At 40.8% G+C, this 25,108-nt stretch overlaps 2 protein-coding genes across 3 annotated transcripts in view; both read right to left on the bottom strand.

Moving 5' to 3' along the window:
* Positions 1-96: 96 nt before the first annotated feature.
* On the bottom strand, positions 97-8,920 carry egr3 (early growth response 3). Its single transcript, XM_003452640.5, is given in 3 exon segments — positions 97-5,141; positions 5,144-5,772; positions 8,402-8,920. Coding segments are annotated over 3 exon segments (1,230 nt in total). The 5' UTR covers positions 8,556-8,920; the 3' UTR covers positions 97-4,694.
* A 4,919-nt stretch (positions 8,921-13,839) lies between these two features.
* The window catches only part of pebp4 (phosphatidylethanolamine binding protein 4), a 52,380-nt gene continuing 41,111 nt past the window's right edge, over positions 13,840-25,108 (bottom strand). For both annotated transcript variants that reach the window (XM_003452641.4, XM_025896955.1), the window contains 3 exons: positions 22,274-22,319; positions 21,440-21,556; positions 13,840-15,173 (listed from right to left, as the gene is read on the bottom strand). In XM_003452641.4, the coding sequence (XP_003452689.1) occupies positions 15,082-15,173; positions 21,440-21,556; positions 22,274-22,319 (255 nt within the window). In that variant the 3' untranslated portion in view covers positions 13,840-15,081. The remainder of the gene's footprint in view (positions 15,174-21,439; positions 21,557-22,273; positions 22,320-25,108) is intronic.

Consider the following 25,108-nt stretch of genomic DNA (forward strand, 5'->3'; position numbering starts at 1 on the left):
GCGACAGAAAAAAAAGCCACTAGGAAGCACATGTAATATAATATCAGACTGAAACGTCGCCTTTTTGTTCTTTTGAGACCAGAGTAAACTGAAGGCAAGTTATATTTTTCTTTATTCAAGTACTTATACATAGAAATAACAAAACAATTGCATTACAACAAACTGAAGTGCCAGGTAAACAGGGGAGCACACCTCCCCATCACAAGGATATAGTAAAATTCATTTCAATATTCAGCTCATCATAAAAGGACCTTATTATAAGGTAATAAAAACATAAAATAGGCTAAAGACATCCACAACATTTTAAACAAGACCCCTTGTTTTTCTTGAACAAAAAAAAAAGCCAACAGAACAGTTATCCCAGTGTGTGTTTCCAATTGTCTGTCTTGCATTGTTGTAAGGTTTATCCCATTTCACCCAATGAGACTTTTTATTTTCATGCATAATAAAGAAATGAGCGCCACCCACTACAGCGTCTGAGGGTAGCACTTTGGAACATTTCCGTGCACATGCAAACATGAGGATACTTGTAATGAAAGGAAACACAACACAACAGAAAACAGTGAGTATTGACTCCATCTGAACACCAGTGTCACTGCCGAAGACCACAAAATCCCTGAAGCCACCCTGTAGTCCATAAGATGACGTGAGTTACCTATAATATCTACACATTATTGAGATCTCTTCAAACATCTTTTTTGTTTTTTTTGTTTTTTCTTTTCTTTAAAAAACAATCCTACAGTTATTAAATGTCATGAATGAGCTCAAACCTAGGACTTTGCCCTAGGCCAGCTTTACGGAGACCAAATCAAACAGTTGCACACAAACATTAGCACAAGGCTGCCTTCAGTTGCAAGCAGAGGGAGGTCACATTTATGATTTGTTGCTCCTGCGGAGTTCTCATCATGTATTGTTTTTGATCAGCCAACCCTGCAACCCAGTTTGGCACAAAGATGGCCGCTGATATTGGCTCAAGTCCAACATGGAGCAGGGGATGAGGCAAATTCCAATTTCAGAGCTTTCAGCTGCCCACTATTGGACAATAGACCATAAAATAAAGAAAGAAAGAAAGAAAGAAAGAAAGAAAGAATTCTTGGAAAAGCATTATTAAAGGTGGTGGGTTTGTTTCTGAGTTTAACAGTCCATTGATGTATGTCTGTACCGTTCACACCTTACTCAGATGGTTGTTCAGAAGAACATGGAGCAGGCTCTATTGTTTAGCCGCTATATTACATTAAGGGAGTGGGATGATAGTGGTGGTGGGGGGTTACTCATTTTTTAGCCACAAAACAATAAATGACAGAAACAGTGAGACTGATAAATATTACGTTTGTAGCTGTAATTAAATGGCTTCATGGAGACACCTTACTCTACATCAATCTTTAACAGAAAGTAACATAAACACAGTTTGTCTCTTGGAGGAGAGCATAACTTTGGGTCAAATCAATTCAAAATAATCCACAGTCTAACGTCAAATTAATCTAGATGAGCATCAGTGATAAAACATTTTGGTTCATGTGCCGTATATATATTCTTATGTGCTGACTCCATGAGGATGTATGTGACAGGACAACGCCGTCGCTCAAACTCCAATGCAATGTGTGAAAATGAGTCGTTGTTACAAAGCCAATAATGTGGCAATACAGATAAGGAGGGGGTTACATAATGTGTCAATCTGCAAAAGTAAAATGTATTCAGGGGTTTGTTTGTTTGTGACATTATATTAGATCACAAAAGAAATCTTTAGATGATGTCCATGCATGTGATAGAATCATTTATCTCAAAACCATTGAATTGCAGTTAGATGGCACAGGGCTGTGTTAACTTTTAGACTATCTCAAAAAGTGCAAGGAGGTCTGTTCATGTAACCACGTAGATGAGTTGAGAAAAGGCTCTCTGAGGCCAAATTAATTGGAAAATAAGTGGACACTTGCCAGGAAGCTCTGCAGTGAAAACTGTAACAGGAAAGGGAAAGTATGGACTTTGGAAGCTCATTTCTGTGTGCACTGTGCTCTCTGTGGCATTGCTTTTCTGAACCTTACTGTTGGCCTTTACATTTGTCTGTTCATATTCTCTTTCAGCCTGATCGCTGTCTTTGCTGACCATTTCAATATTTATTTATTTTTTTTCCCAGCTGCTAACGTTGTTCATGTAAATTCTCCGCCTCACATAAAGCATACTCATTATCAGCCAGAGTGCACAGCTAATAATTTGAAATGTTGTCAAGGTAAATAGCAGGAAGCATGTTTCTTTTTAAAAGAGGACCGGTGTTTGAGAAACGATATAAAATCTGAATTGTGCTATCACATGGACAAGGTTATTACTGCACAAATATTTCTTTAACTCCTGTTTTGTTTGCTGAATCCATTACTGATATGTTTGATATCTGGTCTTTTTTACTTGCCTCAACAATAATTTATTTATTCCTTAGTCTTATTTTTCTTTTTAACATGTTTCATTGGCTTTGCCCCAAAGTATAATACATTTATTGTACTGGATAAAATCTTGATATTGGTATGTCAGTTAGGATGTTTTGCATTTGCACCACATAACCATAACACAGCCTTGGAGGGGGGAAAAAACCCCTTTTTGCTTTCCATGAGTAAAGCAAAGCACTATTATCAAACGTGGTTATTGTTATGATATCAATCAATATCACTATAACACAGAAAATATTACAAAATATTTCCTTAAACCATAAAAGGTGTTTCCTTCTGTAAGCACAAATCTAAGTAATTTAACTAAAGAGTCATTTGTGAAAATGATCAGCATTGCACTGTAATATACTTCAAAAAAAAAGATCCAATCATTCGGGCGAACATCTATCTGAGAGCAACCAGTGCCTTTTTTTATTTTAAATACAGTGGGGAAGATGTGCTAATTAAAATAACCGATATTGCTATAATGGAGATACACAATATGTAAAAAAAAAAAAAAAAAATCTTGTCATTTATTCAGAGAACACATTAGTGCTTCCTTAAACCAGTTTCCACTTTAAAGCATACACATGGTGCAGATGCTATTCTTCTTTTTTCTTTTTTTTAATGGGAGATAGCACACCATATTTGGCACTACTGTAGTGCTCCAAAAAAAGTTGTTGTTTTTTTTTTTTTTGCAATCACCTATGACAACAAAATATTCTGTATTATAACTACATTACTAAAAGCTTTAAGACACATTCTGCACAAGCATTCAGTCAACTGAAAATTCTTGTTTATGCAGACATTTGTATTTACATAGTGTGCATGAAGGCATGCACATAAATTTTATGCACGATTTAATACTGAATTATGGTGCATTTGACATTTGAGTACAAAAAGTGAAACTTCTACTGTAGCTACCTGCATACATATTTGTATTCTGTACAACAACAAAAAAAAACACAACAAAAAAAAAATCCAACATGTTAGTTTACAGCTCAGTTTCTCTGTATTAAAAAAAGATGTAAACATGGATTTGGATGTTTCTCTTTTCCTCTTATGGGATACTGCTCATCATTCGATGACTTACAACCAAGCAGTTTAGTCCTTTTACTCCAAGAATCACAGAGGAGTGGCCCCTGTCATTTTTTACCCTTATTTAGCTTTGCTTTCATATACTGCTGGTTTGCAACCCAGTGCTTATTTAAATAGTTCAATTCGTCTAACTGTGCTCTTAGTTAATTTGATTTATGGGTCGGTGGCATTTGTCATGATTATATTGCATATAATTGCAGAACTCAAGAAAACTGATAAATGAACAGTATTGGTGAGCTTTTTCTAAAAAAGAAAGGAAAAAGAAAGCAACAGAAATTATATCTGGTAACGCCACATGAAGCCACCATATAAAAAGGCAACCCAAAAAAAAAACAGTGTATCACAGTGACTACAAATAAATAAGTATTGGCAAAGGCATCGATTGCTGCAGGCGTGTGTGTACATGTAACAGGACAAGACATCGGTTTTGCGTTGTGTGACCCAGTCAAGTCGTTCTCTAGATCCGACTCAATTGTGCAGGTAAATCTAAATCTGGTGTGTGGTTAATGAATCTGAGCGTTCCTTTAACTCAACGTTTGTGCTAAGCTGATACCACTGCTATGTTTTGGCAAATGTCAGGCACAGTAAAAAGAACAAGGTTGGCTGCATCACCACAATACATTTGGCACATTCCTTTGAGAAAACAACATTCAAAAAGAGGTGGAAAAAAAAAACCCAGAACACAACAAAAAGACAGTCAAGTGCCACTAATAAGGTTTCCATGACGGTACACAAATGTAACCAATTGCACTTTTAAACAGCCTAATAAAATTAATGCATACATCCCCAGACGACTCGCTCCTCATTTCCCTCATAATTCTGTGTGTTTCGACCCTTATCCTGGATTCTGGCTTCCTTCCAATTTAGAAAATTTCATTCAAATTTACAAAAGTGTATCCACTCCAAAACCTATAGATACACACGGTGCCCTTTCTTTGTGTTGGCACTGTGTTACAGTAGCTGAGGCTCTGAGTTGCTTGAAAGAGAAGGGCGTAGCAGCCTTTCCCCTCTTACTTAAACTAAAGGCATCCATCTCAAAAATAGAAGGAACTGAAAAGAGCAGGGGTGTAAAAGAGAGGAAAAGAGTCACCTATTTATCTCATAGCAGACGTGATCCCTTCTTCCTACGTCTCTTTATTGTGTGTGGTGAGGGTCCAGTCCAAGTGCACGTAGTGATGGTCATGACGTTCCCACAGTTGGCCCCCCGCAGGAGCTGGGCGGCGAGCTGTGGCTCCCAGCTGCCCCACTGCTCTTGTCAGCTGGCTTCTTGTCCTTCTGTTTCAGGTGCACCTTTGCGTGTCTCTTTCGCTCGTCGCTTCTGGCAAACTTGCGTCCACAGAACTCACAGGAGAAGGGTTTCTCACCCGTGTGCGTGCGAATGTGTGTGGTCAGATGGTCGCTCCTGCTGAAGGAGCGCATGCATATTCGGCACTGGAAGGGTTTGTGACCCGTGTGGATGCGGAGGTGACGCGTGAGCTCGTCTGAGCGCGAGAAGCGTCTGTCACAGTTCTCTGCCGGACAGGCGTGCGGCCGCTCGTGGACTGGGGTTTTGCTGGGACGGTTGGGGTACTTCCGTGGTCGGATGGGTTTGAGGGTGAGTGTCTGTGGTGGGGGTGGTGCTGAGGTGGGTGCTGCTGCCCGCCGATGAAACCTGGGTGAATTTGCTGCTTGTCTTTGAATGCTCTGATGGTCTCCAGGGGCGTGATGGGTGGAGGGTTGACTCGGATGGGGTCCATGGTCTGAAAGGGCTTGTGCTCCATCACGCCGACCTCCCCTTGATGGTGGAAAAGGTTGTAGTCTGGGATCATGGAGAAAAGACTGCCATCCATGGAGGCTTTTGATGTGGAGTGATAGTCATTGCCAGGGTAGGCTAGAGGCGTGCTGGTGGCAGGGCTGTGGTGAAAGGAGACCTGATCCTGGTACAGGTCACCACAGGTGGAATAGGCAGGCAGTGGTGGACCATATACCTGCTCCATGTCTGACGTCTGTCCGCCCATGCTTGCTGCGGAGGATGATGTCTGTGTCGTTACTGTGCCGGGTGATGGAGAAACACCGAGGATCCCCGCGCTCACAAGACTGATGATATTGTTATCAGAGCACCAGCCAGAGCCACCAATGCCACCTGAAGGAGGAGTGTCAAAGGCAAACTTCCCCAAGTAGGTGACAGTCTGGCCGCTGCGGTTGGACTGGAAGCTGGATCCATACTGAATCTCCGAGGTTCCTTTCTCGCTTCCCATGCCCAGATCCATGATATTATCTAGATGAAAGCAAATAAAAAACACACATGAATAAATCATCCACGTGACGGCTCATATGTGAATTTGAAACGTAATCATTTGATAAGAAAAGCCTAAGAAAGTAATAACATGGCGCACTCTCTGGAGAAAAAAAAAACAAAACTTGGCTACATGAACTTTAAGCGGCAGTCCTCAAGGTTTGTCCGGAATTCAGATGTTATGCATACCTGTGCAACAGACAACAAACGATGAAAAATGAAAGAAGTCCCATAGAGTTCATAAAGAAATGTGAACGCTGTCAGACCTGTAAGTTAAGTGACTGACTCCTGCATCTGAGAGAAGGGTGTCTCTCTCTCGCTCCTCTCTCTCTCAGATCCCACAAGCTCTCATAAATCAAGACCTAAACACCCCCTTTGATCCAGTCATTGTGTCCCTCAGGAGGACAGCCAAACTGAATGGCAAGATTTGATTTCTTTACAGCAGGGAGGATTATAAAGGCAGACGCCACATCCATCACGCTCAAGGATTCAAAACACATACGCAACAAAGAACATCTGGGAGGAAATTTACGTGTTTCCTATCCCATTTCACAAAATTTCCTTGATATTTTCTATCGCTCACACTTCAACCCAGAACGAACAGTCTCTCATGCACATTTGACTTTGTCAGAAGACGCCTTTAAACCCACCAAATACAGATGTACTTAATGGGATACATATACACGTGCTGGTTATATACTCTGAAAATTAAATGTGAGACTTTATTTTTTTTGTAAATTGAAATTCTCTCTTTGCCAGCAGTTAAAAAAGACGTCTCTTTTCATTTATATTTTCCCTCCCAGTAATTACAGCCTGCTGGAATTTGGCTGAAAAGAAAAAATTCTGTGCATTGTGCACCATACCATTTAACACATGGAGACTTGGAGCAAGCTATATTTTTCTATGACATTTAGAAAACAAGTCTCAGTTTATGTTAATTATTATTATTATTATTATTATTATTTTTTAACTCTAAATCTTTTCAAGGTATTTTGTGTTTAAATAGAATGAGGGGCATTAATTAAAATCACCACTCTTTTCTTATAGGTCAGATTTGAAGAGCATAGCACACACCTGCTCCACCTGTAAAATCACAGCATAATACGTTCAAAATGTACTTTTTAAAAAATTTGTATTTTACCCCAAATAATAAAAACAGGAGGACAAAAACAGACGGACCTATTGTAAATATATGGCTTACAGTTTACTGGGAGAATTTCAGCAAGAGGAGAGGTTTAAAGTAGCAACACACACTCCTGTAATCCGCAAGATCTTTTTTTTCCTTATTAAGTTTCATTCATTTTTTTAAACGTCCCAACCAAGGTCTCAAAATATATTCTACTGCCGTGTTAAAACAAAATAATAATAATAATAATATGACACACGTATGTCATAAACTTGTATTTATTCCATTTTTTTTTTTTTTTTAATGTCAAGTGTAACACCTGGCGCTTGGATAATTCAAAGGCACACCTTTGAGATAATTGAGGGGGAAATATTTCAGTTTAAAATGAAACTAAAGATCTGATTTAATCTGTGAACAAAACACCTGGAGAGGAAATAAAAAGAAAAGAGAGTCGTGGATGAAGTTGTGCACGGCGCAGGTAAATCAAGGTCACGAAATTAAAGGTGGAAACGTGAAGTTAAATATTTGATATTTTTGGTGGATCACTAATCCATCATCTCAGAGGGTTAAAGCTGTACAGCGAGGGATTGATTTAATGCCAATCCACGACACTGAGCCGAACAACAAGTCGACTTTAGGTAGGCGTCTGAATTAAATATAAATATGTTATCCCGATTTAGACTACGCGATAAATCAGTTAATATATCCGGCCTTGCCATTCACTGAATATAAGCAGGTTCACGGGCCTGACGTCTAAACGTGTTTCATATAGGGGGGGAAAGCGGCCACACACGCCTACTGAAATCTGACATGTTAATAGAGTTGTGAATGAGAGTCATTGTCTAAAGTAGTTGACCCATCTTTGCGGGATATTAGATGAACAAATCGGTGACAGTGGAGTTTGACCACATAGGCCTAATTAAACACATTTTCCCTCAGCGTAAAGATCTCAGATTCAGTCACGGAGCCGTGCGCGGTTTTTTAATGGACTTTGCGCAAATTAGCCGTTTTCCACTCACACAACCTTTCACATCCAGACATTTCCTCAAACACGCCTCAGCTTTGTTGAATTAAAGCCACTTTAAGCTACGCATCGCTACTTAAATGAAACACATGAGCCGATGTTTTAAAAGTTTTTTTCTACGCGTGAGTAGGCAGCAGTTGGCTTTTTCGGGCTGAAATCCTGGCATCTCGGCTGTACGGACAATGGAATTATGATAACGACAACATTAAAAACACACACGATCAACTGAGTGGCATTTTTTGCGTAGTCTGTCTAATGTAAAGAGGGCGATGTTCACCTGAACCCTCGCAAAAAACAGAAAAAAGTCCAGGTTAGGATTGTGCCTTTGTGCGCAACAGCCTAAGCACAAACAGGTGCTCCAAAGCCCCGAGACAACTGTTGCCGTCCGCGCGCATCGCAGTTTGAACCACTTTTCTTAAAACACACACACACTCTCTCTCAAAAGTAGATCAAGGTCTTACCTGTGTTCATCTGTGAATAGTGATTAATGGATTCCGTACTGGTGAAAATATTCATAGACGTCGGGATGTCCTCTTCTGGGTAGAGACTGTCAGGGATCGTGTTTATTAAACTGCTCATGGTAAGAGGGATCTTGTCCGCTAGTTTCCCTGTCATAGCAGTTATATTCAGTCCGACATTTATAAAGGGCAACGCGCAGGTATCCCAGACAGTTACAGAAAAAGAAAAAAACACCGGGTGTTCTCAAAGTGGAAAACACAGGTGTGGATCTGGCGTGAAAAAAAAGGAGAGAGGAGCAGGAATGAATCCTGTTGCTGTAGCTATCCAAGTATCCCGCGGAGGATGAGCAGCGCCGGTTATCTCCCCCTGTGTGATCACAGGCTATTGTTGTTATTAATCTGATCACTGTGGAAGCTGATGGGCTGCTTGTGGGGGAATTTGAAGTCTGTGAATCAATGGAGGAGGTGGTGGTGTTGGTTGCACAAGAGCAGCTCTACTTGCTCTATTGGAGCTGGATAGGGGACTCCAGTCTGCCCGTATTAAATAGGGGGATGGAACATTTGTGTGACGTAGATGACCATATATGGACATGGGCGCCTAGCGCTAGGCTCTCCGCTCGTCAGTCGGTGGAAACTACAGTGGAGGCAAAAAGGCTCCGACAGACAGATAGCTGCAAAGTTTACAAAATCCACATGTCACATCCAGCTGCGTCCTTCTTCAGGAAGACCCGCGGCTCTCATGTGTTCCCGTCCTTGTGGAAACATTGCAATGATTCAGCAGTACTTATCTTTATTGTCAGTCCTCATGTGCATTTATCAGGCACACAGCCGGCTAGTTATGCATGTGTGTGTGTGTGTGAGAGAGTAACAGAGTGTGTTGTGGCTTTGGGGATTGTTGCTGAGACAGTACACTGCTTACTATCACAAGTTGTTTCTTAACATTGTGCCCAAACTAACCAAATAGTGAAAAAAAAGTATTTTTGTTGACCTTACTCCCAGGCCTGTTTTTTTTTTTCTTTCAAAGCTAAAGGCACAAACTTGAATATTGAAAGTGTAGGTGCTCTGCATTGTCTCGTGGTGATCATGCACACACACACACACACACACACATACACACACTTTGTACTTTCCTACATGCTCGTTGCAGAACACTGACTCCTTTTCATGCAGCATCATTGTCGCAGAAATGCAGTAATTGGCGAAGTTAATCGTTTGTAAATATTGCAAGGGCTTTGCAAATCCACAGGCTTGCTTCGACTTGGAGCCCCAGTGACCGCTTAAGTGGAAACTCCAAATAAGGCAGTGTCCGGCCCCGCCCCTAAATGTCTGTATTTGGACATGTGAGTTCCGGGTGGTAGTAGTGGAAAAGTGATCGGAAGCCACAGACGTTTAAAGAGATGACAGTGGACAAAGCGTCATGGCTCGCTTTTCACCAACTTGCCAACTTGTGAAAAAAATAGAAAAAAAAAACCCCAACTTCTTTTTTTTCTTTCTTTCTTTTTTTTAAATACACCCATGTAATTTGGTTTATTACACTAAAAGTTACAAAAAAAGAGAGAAAAGAGAATAAAAAATAAAAAGCTTTGGAGTCACCATCCACTAACAATCTTTGAATGGTTTCACTCCTAATTAATGATTTTAAGAAAGGTTTCTTTAAATATATTTTCCATTGCTGCTGCTGTGTCAGTGTAAGCCACACAGGCCTGTGCAACATTCTCAGAAAATACTGAATGAAATGTCAGAGCTTGAATATTTCAGACCTGAGAAATTAATAGTACCTCAATGAACCAGAAGTGTAAACAGTGTGGGAGAATTAGTCTGAATCATGCTCAGTGTTTAGGGGGCTTATACAAACAGATCAGCCAGTGATCTCGTATGTCTCATTACCAAGTCCTCCATGTGCTCGCGTCTGCGTTTTATGAGTGTCAGTCATACCAGTGGGCTGTCCCCCTCAGGGTGTCTTCACTCCGCTCTTGTAGGATACCTTAAATCGGTTAAGCAGACAGCAGTGATCCCGGTAAACTTGATTCGAATTGCAACATTCTTATAACAGGCTGAATATAGATTTTCTGTTTTGGCTTCATCACGTCATACTGACTCATCCCCTCGGCTTGCTCACTGTATCAACTTTTTGTATACTGGCCCAGGTCAAAGGGCATCGCGAGTTAAATTTGTCTTGATTCTGTTTGCCAGGGGTGAAGGTAAAAGTTGCAGAACATCAATTTGCCTTTTAAACATTATCAGAAGGTTTTCTATTAAGTTTTGTATTCTAGTAGCAGGAAAACCTGATAGGATGAGATTATTCATAATAATGTTTATAAAATCACTATTTACCATATTATATTACTATGTCATCTTGCAAAAATGCATGAGTTCATCAACCCAGTGATCCATGGAAAAAGGCTTCCTCAACTGTTGTGTCCATAGATGCAAATCAATCAGAATCCCATCGAGCATGACTGAGGACCTTCTGTACAGCAGTGTATCTCGCCAAGGGGAAGTGCCGGGTGGTGGCTCTGTGGTTGGAAAGTTGAACAGTCGAGCTGGAACACCTACCGTACCTGTTGCTGGTTTATTTCCTCGACTGTGAGCCGGGTCACATGAGGCAGGCCTGCGTTGTTTGTCCATGACCCTGCGGCGTTAGATCTCTTTGACTGCAGTGTCCGGGCTCTTTTGCATACAGGGATTCCATGGAAGCACAGGCTTACTTTAAAGCGGGAAACTTCCCAGTCAGCGTGGATGTGCAGGCAAATAAGTTTAGCTATCCCCATGAAGCTTGGAAAAACTAAAGTGGTTTTTCCTTACTATTAAAGGAGCTGGAAAGTTACACGCCTGTACATTTACATTCTTTATTATTTCCTGCGCTGTTCTTGTGTAACCTGTGGTACCATCAACAAAATATGAGAACACAACTGCAAGTATCGATGAGGGGGCGCAATCATCATGGTGGTGTGAGTTGGGGCACGTTCAAACCTGAGAACAGCGTGCAGAATTTTACTTTGGGTTTCCGGCAGAGTGACATTTTTCTGTGATGATTTGTAATACTGAGAAACACTGCTAACAGGTCCGTTTTAACTCCACAATGTAATTAACAGAACAATAGTGTCGACCTATAATTAACCACTTATGAAAGAATCCTGTCGGTTGAAACTAATTAACAGACCAGATTATTCAGTCCTTCATTTTTAAAGCTTTTGGCAACCAGCTAAAAACAATCACGATCATGCTGATGCAAAGAAATAAAAAGAGCATTCCATGTTTCGTGCATGAAACAACTGGTAAGATAGGATCTCACTTCCTGTTTCTAAGTTTCAGTGCCAATTCTGACTAGTTATTGACTACTTTAAAGTTAACTTCATCCACCAATTAAAGGTTTCTTAACTTTTTAAAATTGGGCATATGGTTTATTAATTTACATCATAGTCACACTAGTACATCATCCAATTGAGAAGAATTTGTAACAAACAACCCAGAGACCTGACAGAAACTAAGGGACATGTAGCTAACATGGTAGGCCTAAAACCTCTCCTCTTTTCAAATTGAATGGTGAACATCAAGTACAAAATAAAGATGGTGTTATATTCAATAATATGTTGAACTAGTGCTTGAGTCCATAAACTCATCAGGCCATGTTTTACTGAGATCACAATCAAGGTATAAGGATTATTTTTACCCGAGACATCTATGCAGCTGGGCTCCTTTTAGCTGCCAGCTTGAGTTTAAGCCACTTCTGAAGTGGTTTTGCTTTTTTGAAATGTATCTGTATCTGAATATCCTTCAGATACAGTCTGTAGTATAAAGGTACCTCCAACTTCAAACTATTAGAGATAACAGAGTATACCAAGTTTCAGACATTTAACTTGGTAAAAAGGATCAAGGTATTACGCCCTATCTGTGTAAAATTTTAAATTTGGCACAAAGGACAGTGGAAGAAGTGTAATCAAGTTGGAGAGAAATATTCTTCCTATGCAGATTTAAGATTTTAATTTGTCTCCTTAGTGTATCTTATTATTGTTTACCAGGCAGCAGATGAGGATAACTCTACCTTCACCCTGATACTACCATTGGCCAATTACTACCTGATATTCTGAAGGGTCCTTTTAAAACAATCCTTTTATTGATGCTCACTTTATCCTGCACACATGCCTGTAAAATTAAAGTACATTAAGGAATCACCTGCTTTTAACCTCATAACTTCTCTTGTAGTGCAGATCCAGTAGTAGAGAAGATTTTCCAGTAATTAGAGAGTGGCTCCACAAGCCAAGCTACTTGAATTGAACCCAAGGCTATTTCGTATGGCATGCCAGTAACTCGGAACTTGTGTGTGAATGAGAAACACATCGTAAATGGCTTTGTAAAACCACTAAGGTTAATGGTCTAATGGTTACACACTGTACAGTTTGAGGGGAGAATGTAAAATATAATACATAAGCTTTTAGCTTTATTTTTAAGGCATGCATCCATACAGGTATTTAAATTATCTTCCTATTGAGTCTGCCATGTGTAGTAGAGCTTTACTAATACGGATACCAATGTGCATTTAGAAAGCAGGGTGAGCACAGATACCTCAGCAAAAAATCTTTAGAGGTCAAGAGGTGTATTTTAAAATTCTGGATTACTTGTTGAATGTAAACAAGTGTTCAATAGTGCCTAAAAACCTGGATAATCATGTGAAATTTGTTTTTAGAATCGGGACTCAAGTTTCCAGGTGGGCTAAAGCACACACTGAGATTCATATAAAGACAATGCCAGTCTGTCGAGGTTAAATGCACAGAAATACGTGTGCAAAATGGCCAGCGGATCATGCCGTCTCATGGACTGAACAGATGTCACCGTCGAGTTCACTTTGCCACTGCTCACAGTAAGTGATGAAGTTCAGTGAAATAAATCTACTTCTGCAGCGAAGAGAAAAGAAGAATGGAGACTCCAAGTAAACATGCATATTAGATCACTCAGTGGTGGTTAGGCAATTGAATTGATTATACAAATTCCTTTTAATTAATCTAAGTTTGAATAAATTAAAAAAATATTAAATGCCTTTCCCATATCATCAGGGGATGTGAGCTATTTTTTTCAGAGAAGTGCAATATACTGTGCAGCGATGAACTACAGCTGTCAGTTTTTCTTAATCATAATATTTCAACTCTCCTGACATTCGGAGTAAAAATAAACACATTCAAGGAAGCTGAGTGGCAAAACCCAGCTGTTTTGGCAGGATATCTCCAAGATATAAAGGATTGAAAAAAATGCACAGTGTATTTGGAAGTACAAATCTTGGCATTTCAGTGGTGTACTGATGGATTCAAGTAGGTGGTTTTTTGGAAGAATGCTCTCCCACTTGGCATGCTTCACAATGAGTGTGGAATTATACTCTACTTGCCAATTGTTAAAAATGTGATTTCATAAGTCAAATAAGATGGGTAAATCAAGGTCAAGAGTAATTTTCAAACCGACAGATACTTAACATTTATTCAAAAGCAATGGATTCACTGACAAACTGTGTGCTTATGCGTGCCGTTTTGGTTGTTGTTGTTTGTTGACTTGGCTGCTTTGACTGCTAAGTCGGGGAGGCAAACAAAGCAAACGCAGGACAAGTTGATCAATGATCTCCCAGAGTTCACGGAGGGGCCGCGTAAGGGTTTTACCAAGGCTGGCTTAACCACCAAAGGAACTAAAACCTCCATTACCTACTCCCGCCTAGCCCACCGATGAGACACCAAATTAAGGTCAATGAAACCACCAACTAGAGATTGATCATCAGGACATCAAAGTCACTGATGTAAATCCAGCCTTTTTCAGACATCTGGGGTATTGATACAAGCCTCTCCCAGAGGAGAGTTGCTGGTTAGAAACCGATATTCCTCATGGCGTGGGGGGTGGGGGTCCTCTGACCCACCTTCTACAAAGACCTGCGAGTTCTGAAAAGTATCTCATCGCGAAAGGGTTGAAAAGTTTATCCGCATCATCCTCTACAGACTGGCCAGGTGAGGCTCTTACGCAACTGTGCAAAGTTCAAACTGGGTTTGCTGTCCCAAAGTTACACTCAAGGACACGTTTAGATCACAGCAGCCTTTACTTCAGACAAATCAATCAAGGGCATGAAAGCAGCTCATTGTTTCCAGTGGTCAATGGAAATATGATAAACAATTACACAAACAGTAAGTTCCTTTCACTTGGAGCATGACAGGCCCTGTGGCCCCTCCCCTGCCCTGTCACTAGAGTATTTTGGTTCAAGTTCCACTGTGGCATCCGGCTGTGTTGCGGTCTCGGTTTCACCTCCCACTTCCTTTTTTTGGCCCTGACGTGTTTCCGCCCCTGAATTAGAATCGACTCTTTCCACACAGAGTTGTGATATCAGGCCGTCTTCCTTCTCTTGTCGACAGTGTTCGGAAACTAATAAGAAACCCCCTGGTAAAGCTAAATTCTACCTCCCAAATCCTTTGCTCCGTACCACGTGACAAGAGATACGGGCCGAGATCAAAACCTAAGCAGCTGGTGTAACACAAAGAGGAAATCTCGCTCTCTAACGTAATGATAAGATAAAGGCAAAGAGGGCTCGCTTGTGCAAGCTTGAAGAATGTATGCTGTTTAGTAATTGCTGATAGAGTAAAAGTGAGGAGAAATCTTTCATATTTGTCTACTGACAGATTCTTCTTCTTCCATTTCAGGCATCTGAGCATCCTCTAGTCTTTGTAGTTCTGGGTGAGAAACTGAAGAGTAGCCACGGGCTCTCCCAGATCAAAACTTGTGATGAAGGCTTGAAAATCCCATTTACCTGTGGGAGCGGGGAGACAAACACAAAGATATTTATAAGTATTTACAGACACTTGGAGGGGAAATGTACTCATTTTTCCACTCTGATCTGAAACCGTTTTCAGATCGATTTCAAAAAATTATTATTATCCGTTAGATTATTCATAATAAGCAATATTGTATATAAATACAGTACATTCTAGGCAGAGTCTCCGGTGGATTACAAGAGCATTTCTTATGACCACTTGGTCTGTGTTTAGGGCATCTGAGGCCTAACTGAGCAGCACATGGCTCTGGGATGTGAGTCACTGAGAACAGCACTGCTGAAAATAAAACATGTTGCTGTAATGATGGAGGTGGGAACGCAAGGACGTATTGGCAAGAAGATATGATTCAATCGCCTGGACTGTTTTTTTTCTTCCCTCCCCTTTTAAACAAACACCAGACGGCCATCCGGCTGGTATGACAATATCACTTCTTAGATTTTGACAACCGCTGATTCCCTGCAGCTTCCTCTCCCTTAACACACAAAAAAACGAAGAAAAAAAAATCACAATTATCATTCCAGGGAAAGAAAACCCTGCATGCTTTCAACTTGCAAACTTCAACAGCAGAACGAGTGTCTGTCTGTCTGCGTCTTCATATGTTTGGATGCGCGTAAGACAATGCTTTGCTGCTTTGCTCTGTAATCCAGGGAATCACTGACATCCTGGTATTTCCGTATGCGGAGTAATTACATTAACAGCTGCTCAAGAATAGCATCGGAAAGTCATCTTTTGAATAGAAAGCCAACTATTGAAATAGTCCAAATCTGTAGAGAGAGTGGCCTCACAGTTTGGGGTCAAATCTGACTATGCCTGGATAGAAAAAAAAATATAAAAATTACTGCTTTTGACCTCTCGCTGCAGCTGCTTTACAGGCCCTCACTGTAGCTGTTTTCACCATCAGAGAGCCACAGTTTGTATCCTCCGGCATTTTTGAATGAGATATGGGAGGAGAAATGCGCTTTGCCAGTGCCACAGACATCAAGTGCACTCACCCACCCCCCACCCCATCAATGCAGAAACAAATCAGAAGGGTTCATTTACATGTAGCACAAAATGTCTTGTACAAGGTTATAATTTCCACGCTTTTTCCAGCAGACATTACTGCACCTACCTCCTATCAAATCTTAAAGTCGAGTATGTATATTTGAACCAGATTCAGATTGAATGTTTTAATAATTACACAACCGTTTTCCCCGATTCTCACCAATTTGATTTAGCTTTTAAGGCTGACACCTCAGAGTGTTCGCAACTTCAGGTCAAGTTCTGAGCTCAGCTGGGGCGGGTGGGGGGAAAATGATGAATAATAACTGGGAGATGAGCAGATGAGTACCCGAATCTTGCCAGGTGCTCTCTGTGAATGAGAGCTGCCTGGAGAAAGGTCTCTGATAATCAAGTGAGGGCAATGGAGTCAAGTGACCTATCTGTATGATAGGGCATGCTTCCAGTGCCCCTTCTGGCCTGTGCTTCAGTCACAGATAATGCACCGCCTCTGCAGATCCCCTGCATGTCCACAACAAGGTCCCTCACACCCTTAGAGGAACCACTTTTTTTTAAAAAAGGGGTGAGGGGACAGATGGCAGCTATATCCCTATTTTGCCTCAATATAGGGATATAGTTGATGAGTCATGTGGCAGAGTTGAATCTCATGACAGTCATGCTTTAATATTCAAACTTTCAGTTACCCTTATTCATAGGGAAAAACCTGCCATACAGTCATACAAGGAAACATTTCCTCTAATAGAGCATGTCACACTGGCAATTGTTTTATTGTAGCATGATGATCAAACAGAAAGTAGAAACCAGGCGCTGCTTGTAAGGCTTTACCCACATAATCCCATCTAAAGCTGTGCAATCATTGGGCAAAATCCAAAATGAGGCAAATTCAGAATATCTAGTGCTATCACACTGGCTGGTACCCCGCAAACGCCTAGACTCGCAAGTGACCTTAAAATAGGCTGGTGCCTGTTTGTAGTGCCGAGACGCGTTTCCGCCTCTCCCATCTGCGTGTTCATGGAAAGGACAGATAGTGTGGGACCTGAGGGCGATCTTAAAGTCTTCCTGCCTCTCCTTTTGTTTCCACCTTGCTTCCACGTCTGGGCATGGCAGAAAGATCAGGACTGCTGTGAGGTGACACAGAACTGCTACATTTAGTGGTGTGGGCGGTGTCCCTGTTAAACCTCTTACAGTGTCTCAGAACTACTAAAAAAACCAAGCGATGCTGCTTTGTGGTAGTGTCGGAGGAATCATATCAGGCTAAGAGCTCTTCACGTAGGATTCATAGTTATAATTAAAGCAAAATGCAACCTTAATTTCTTTGTATCTGTCAGAGGTCAGGGGTCGGAAACAGAACAGTTCTTCGGGGATGCTTAAACAGGGTCAGTGTGAGAGTGTCGGAGCTTACCGTAAACACAGCAGCAGCAAAAGCGCTTCAATATTAAGGGGAATTGTTGAATTATAGTTGGCCACTCTGTTTCTCTCTATGCTGGAAATACTGAGTTTCCAATTATATAAAACAGAGAAGAGAGAGCTCATCACATTGGAGAGGCAGGACCGGATAATGACTAGCATTTGCTCGAGAAATGACTCAAAGAATTATTTTTCATAACAGTTTATCGGAATAATCAACTATTCTCGTGAATATATCATCTCTGGAACACCTTCAGGGTGCTTCTTCAAATTTGGCACAAATGTTGACTCATAATTACAATTTGGTCTTTTTGACCTGGCAAAAAAAAAACATGTTTTACCCACAACTGAAGAATTCATAGGATCATTTTGAAAAACTCCCATACAAATGTCTAAAGATAAAACCACGAAGTGAGAGATCAACTTCGCTGACACATCATATTGATCTGCAACATTTTCCTGGCTGTTCATCAACACCGTAACTAATGAAGAGAAGCAGGGATTCTCACCATATCTCACATTTGGTCAGATGCAGAACTGGTGACAGTAATCTTTGCTGCCCACCTTTAAACTGTGCTGCCCATGCTTTAAAAATCTGCTGCTTCTTTGAGGTAACGTCCACATATGAAACACTCTCAACATAAATTTATTGTTAAATTGTATTTTATTGTTACATTTTATTATTGGATTTTATTAAATTACTCCAAAATCCTCATTACTTTTTTTAAAGTGTGCAACTCTCATTTTCATTATCAATTGCTGTGTGATTGTTTTCTTCCCTCATCCCAAAGGAAATTATGAGAAGCTGGAAGCAGCAGATATCTTTCTGATTTTTATGATTTTCTTAATTATCAACTAAGTGACTCATTAACAAATTACTTCACTTATACTTATATTGTGTCAGCTGGATGTAACCCATTTTACAAATACTATAAAGATATTTGTGGATAAGGGAAGTTGAGGAAAAGTCAAGACACTTTAACTTTTACTCTGAGCCTGTCAAGACTCTGTAAAAAAAGAAAAGAAAAAAAAGACACACATACAAAAAACACAACCATCCAAAATTCAACACGTTAAAGTGTTCCTTTAAGGCAGCCGACTCCTGGCTGAAACTCAGGCCTGCTGTAGCAACCAAATCCTGGCTCTCTTGACTCCACGCAGCTCTGATTAATGGTAGAGGCTGTGGGTGGGTGGTAGACATGGATCTGCCCATTACCACACTGCAACATTGCAAATGGCTTCAATTACTGTGGAGTGTGCTGAGCTGGCAGTAGGGGCTCTAGGAGGCAAGATAGGCAATGTGTACGATCCAGCAGCTAACGCCACTGTGAGCCATTCATTCGCATGACGTGACTGTCGCCTTCCCAACAATTTATCAGGGACAAAAAAAAAAAAAATACAGAAAACATGGCCAATTTTTTTTTTAAATTCTTATCTTCTCGGTTTTGCTCATCGTAGTTTTTGCTTCTGATCAGTCGATACCAGCTGCTGAGCTTCAAGTCAGGATGTGGAGTGCTCGATGTGTGAACAGCGTATGTGCAAACTAATGTGTAGGCTGAAACATCACCCCAAGCCTTCTCTCAAGGCCTTGGGTTTCCCTCCCGGCATTGTAACACTGTTTCCCTTGACAAACTGACTCGTCGGCACCAAACAGTAGCAGGACATATTAAGGGCTTGCCAAGTGGCTGACAAGTATCACAAGGGTCTGAGTGCCCACGGCTGCCCCCCTCCCCAACCCTGGCACGGGGGCAGCCTCCAGTCAGGGACAGCCAGAGCAATGGGGATTCCCTACGATGACGCCCCTGTGCCCCGTGCCAAGAGCGCAGCCCCCCTGTAGTTCCTTGTGTAACAAACCAGCTGTCCCCATCAGTTCAATGACCCACATTCATAACCTTAACGCAGGAGGCACTGCCGACTCCCACGGCTCCTCGCAACAGCCCTGCTCCACCTCTAATTGTTCACCCCCTTTATTAGTAAAGTGATGGCCAGAGATGAAAAGAAAACAGAGAAAAAATCTGAGATGAAATTGAGTCAATGACTGCACTACTGGAAGTGGAAAACGATCATTAGGAGTCTTCCACCCACGGCTAAATGCTCTCCCTTCGCAAATCACATCAATTAATGTCATGGGCTATGAAAAATTCTCTCTGTGTCATACCACATGGAGGGAGGACAGACGCTAATAAGTGAACATACTTAACGGAGGAGGTGGGGAGGCATGGGATTCCCTCCGTTCCTCTTCTCTGTGCGGGATTAACGAGCTCCGGGACAATTGGGCAAAAATATGGAAGCAGGTAAACCAGAGAATACGGCCTGAAATATCCCACATGTATCGTCGTTTTTTTTTCTGCTCATACACCACAACTAGGCTTTCATTCTTAATGTGTAAAACACTATTGTCAATTAGCTATTCTCTTGACATATAATTGTGTCCAGAACTGACCCATCAAATGAAGCGCGTGATTATCCGGGAGAATTTTTTAATTTCATTTCCCTTGTATCAACAGAGCTGCTAGCAGGAGAGAGGAAGTCTTACAGCGGGAGTTACGCTCATCCACTCGATTAAGGATGGGTGGATCCACTCAGTTCAAATGCTTCATAACGTGGGGGCAACTTCTGTGTCAGAGCAGTTTATTTTGCACAAGAATACATTAAAAATATTCTAAATAGTAAACTATTATTCATGCTATTATTACTTCAGCTTAACCAGCTGTGACATCGCGAATGCCCCAACGATGCGGCAAGAGTTCATCGCAACCTCCCCAAAGTGAGCCGAATAAGTAACATACTACAAACTACATCTCTTTTGACACTTCTTTTTCCAAAGGTTTCAACATCAAACAGACCTCAGCCTAATGTGCCCGGATTGTTTGCTGACAAAGCTGTCAAAACTTCAAACAGCCGAGACTGGCAGCTCCACTTATTCACGGCCGCAGCGCTTGAAGTCTCAAACCGCCCTGATCTCCCCTCAAATCACCGGCTGTGACCTGACTCAAATAGACAGATAGACACGCCTCCTGTGAGGTGCTGTACTGTGCATCCAAGTGCTACAGCCCACCTTCCCACACAGACTTCAGGGGGATGGAAAAAAAATCCAAAAGCGTAAACAAAACAATACCTCTGCAAGACAAACAAGGTTGAATCAAAGGATGTATGGATATAATATCATCAAACTAAAATGGCCTTTCACGTGGAAGCATGTGACGTAGTTGATGGGGCTTTTAGGTTTGGCGGAGGTTAACAAGACGTGGTCAGGCAGACTCGTGCAGGTGTGCGTGGGAGCCAATAATACTTGTCTTGACCCCGCAGGCATTAACGCTGCAGCAGACTTACTCACTAACCTCATTAACATTTCCCTTGTTAAGTTCAAGCACTTGGAGAAAATTATCTTCCTAAAGCAACTCCGAATGCTTTGATTAAAGCATCTTAATTGTGAATTATGCAGAATGACATGAAACAAAGGCAGCACAGTGAATCGCAACACTAACAAAGATCGAGTTTATAGTAAAAAGTACTCAATCAACACAGATATTTCAGGAGTTGCAGAGCCTAATGTGGAAATATTACACCCTAAATTAAGGAGTACTCCCTCTAAAGGAAATGAATATTGTAAAATGACGTGGCTTCTTATTGTCTGTTCCAAAAATACATTCCTAAAAACCACAAAAACCTATAATGTGAGAGGAACTGTTAGGTTTCAATTCCTTGCTGTAAACTTTCATTGCTGATTCAACAGATAGATGCTGGCAACCGGCCACTGTTGGTATATGATAGATGATACTGCAGTGGGAAAACAATGTAGCAGACTGAAGAAGCTGGTGAGTGGAGTTATTACCCCGGGATGCCTCCTCCTGCTCCGTGAGTGACACAGACGCGTCTGGAGGCTGCTCGAACAACATGAACTGGTAGCGGTGAAAACCAGAGTTCGATGGCGGGGTTGGCGGCTTATAATCTGTACGAAAAACCAAAGAATAAGAATCAGGAGAGCTGAGAGTGGGGACTGGCGTTTTTTACTGTAGCAATTTACTGTAAGTGTGTGCTAAATCTTTGACATCCCAATTCTTTTCGTTGTGCAGCAAAATCCACGTGGATTATTTAAACCAAAGGGAGCTGTACGGCCATAAAAATCGTTAACTCTGAATTCTGAGAATTCTTTAGTCAGTCTGGGTTGTGGGTAACAAACTGGCTACAGATTTTCTTTGGATAAATCCTCTTTAATCATCACCAACACTGCAAGACAGTAAACATAACCAGCTCCATGGGGGAGGATGATGGCGGCGTGTGCATCTCTGTGTGTGTATGCGAGTATTGGTGCACTTTTTAAGCCCTTTAAACTCACAATAGTGGGCAGGAATTAAATTTACTCTGAGGAGAGGGGTCACGAAAGAGCGACTTAAAGGTTATACAGGAAAAATGTTAAATTCCTCCAAGTGATACTAAAATACTGAAATACTTTAAAATAAATTATAGTAAGACTTAAATCTACAAGTCCAAACAATAATATGGAATTATTCCAACTAATTATATATAATATATACCAGAGCAAATTGCACAGCCTACACACAATCAATGAGTCAGATCAACATTTTGGAATTAAATTAAACCTGGGAGTAATGGCACGAGGAAGCCAAGGTTACACAACAAATAGTCAATACAAGATCTTACTTACCAGTGAGGGTTGTTCCTTCTATTTGTCCTTCCTTGAGTGCACTGCCCTGGAATTTAAAACACAAAAGTTAGCTGGGCAAATTATGAAGCACAGCCTGTTTGTTTTGTGACAAACCCAGTGATAGCAAAGACTTGATAAGAAAAACAAAACAGACAGCAAGCACGGGCTGCTCTTCTTTCAGATTTATGTTCCCACAGGAAAGGGTCTACATTCAATTAGTCCAGTCTTTATAACCACAAAGGTTGCCCATTTAATTTATTTCAAGCCAATGCCATTTGACTATATCCTGCTGAAGTAACAGCAAGCTTGAAATCCAATAAACAGTGAAATAATTGGTGATTATTGGGGAAAAAGGACAAAACAAAAGAAAACCTTACTGGAAGCTCCACTACAGGCTTGCATCCACACTGCAGGTTAAAGTATGTTAAAATTAAATATATAAAAGACCAGGTATATTAATATCAGAATACAAGAGACAATTTTCAGACAAAAGACAGTTCCCAAGCAAATTAAACTACTGAGAAGATTTCCAATTTCCCATATTATTAATTGTATATTAACTTCTTGTTGCCTAGAAACAGATATCATGTAACCCAATGTGAAGTGCAGATATTTTCATAAGCATTTTCTGCCGTATATTTGTCAGGTTAAACTCCCTCAGCCCCAGGAAGCACACAGTCAGGCACTTCACACTGCAAATTGCACACAGGCATGTTTGTTTAATATACTTGGCTATTTACTGCAAGACGGCTGCATCCTTGAGTGGGTGGAAAAGGACTAAATATGCTGTCTGTGAAATGGCCCAAAACCCACTTGAGGTAAGCGTGGAAGTCCCCATCATCACAGACATGGAGTATGTGGTCTCAGCACCTATTTCTGTCCTCTTTTTGCCACACACAGGCTCCCCCTACAGGCTGACGGGGGTACAAGCAGCACCAAGGACAAAAGACAGGCAGGACCAAGCTGCTTTTTTCTAATCTCAGCTTTGAAATTCAAGTTCCAGTTTAATAATAACACATATCCACAGAGAATAAAAACCGTAGTAGGACAGCAGCTCAGAGCACAAGAAGATAAAGCAGAAGGATAAAAACAGAAATAATGTTTAATTTTCATCTTGGGAATGGTACACCCAGATTATGATTATGATATATGTTTTGAAGGGAATAAATGCATCATACTGTTGGAAAGACATATTTTCGAGGACACTAATTAACACTTTCAACACCTATCCAGGTTTCTTGACAAGTAAATGAAAAGTTTTATTTTGTTCTTTACTCATACGTGGGACAGGGGACTATTTAAAGCGGACCAACCATAGTTTGACTTCTCTCTTTGCTTCTTGAAGACAGCAGCTGTCACCTGGCAGCAGATGAAATGTACTTTGAGGATGATAACGGTTCATAATGCCAATTAAAATGCTAAAACTACAGTTATAAGCACACAGAGTGTGCAGGTCTATGTCAGAATGACTGAGATGCAAAAATGACCTTAGCATATTACTATCAGTTTCAAACGGTAATTCACTCTTTCAGCAGTATTAAAGCGTGCATCCTGTGTCGTGCATATGCTCTTATCTATAATCCTGTAACCTCTCTTTAGGAATAACAGCAAGCATAGGAGGAGTGTTTACACAGACTGATCAAATTCAGAAGATTAGTTTCAAATGTGAGTATCTTCATCCACCGATCGGTGAGAAAAAAAAAAGCTTTATTTAGAAATAGCAAGTGTCCTGCAGCCTGCAGGATCCAAACCCATTGCCATAGCAACAGGTAGTCAACATTTGAACGTGCAACATTTTCCCACATCTTAATGCTCAGTTCTCGCTCATCCTCCCAGGCACCCTGTGCCCTTTTAATTTCATTATAATACATAGAGTATAAACAACAGCAAATGAATAAAATATTGAAATTTAGCCAAATAATAAAAGATAAGTCAATAATATGCGGAGTCAATAATATGACGATCTAACACACAATCACATATATTATTATTCACAAGAAATAAAAAAAAAAAAAATCACAAAAGTAGTTTAGGGGTTGGAGTGATTAATCTGTACGGAGCAGAGCTGCTATCACAGTCGCTGTGACCGAACAGGGCCGTGCTGGGGTCGCTGATCCTAATGTTCGCTGGGGAGTGACGCACTTACTCACTGTAACCTACAGGCCATTCTCACATGGTGGGCGGCCTCCCTCAGGGACTTGGTTGTGGGGTGTGACGCCAAACATGACAAGTTGGCATTGCTGAATGACAGCCACGATCTGTGTTAATAACGTTTATGAAGAAACGCCCATTTTAAGGTATGGGGTCTAGTATGTGTAGCATATAATCCTTGCAGTATTTATGATAATAATAATAAAACATTTGGATCTTTTGGAGTTGTGGAAAAAATACTGAAAATTCAAAAGATACTCATCAGGCTGGACCGTGAAACAGTTTAACCAGATTAAAAACTTTCAGCATAAAATGATTTTCTTATTAACCCCACCCATGAAAAATCTGTGAGTGATTCATCTGATTGTTGATGAAGAAAGAATCCAAGACTGAGATTCACTAGTATGCCAAGAGAATTTGAATGCTGCTAATAAATCTGTAACATTTATAGAAAAAAAAAAAAAACTTCTGTAGTGCAAATAAGCATAATATTACTTTACTAACCGAGATACCCTAAGACATCAAGATACTCTGAGGCACGACATCCGAGACTTTATACACTGAAGCTGTTTTCACACCCGAACTCTGAAATAAGTCAGAGGAGTCAGCTCGGGACATCGTTTGAAGTTGCCCTTTCTAACAGTAGCACGCAGCAGGAGATAGTCTGCCTCAGCTGCAGTCTCA

The sequence above is a fragment of the Oreochromis niloticus genome, linkage group LG12, assembly GCF_001858045.2.
Source record: "Oreochromis niloticus isolate F11D_XX linkage group LG12, O_niloticus_UMD_NMBU, whole genome shotgun sequence".
In the NCBI taxonomy this organism is placed as follows: Eukaryota; Metazoa; Chordata; class Actinopteri; order Cichliformes; family Cichlidae; genus Oreochromis; species Oreochromis niloticus.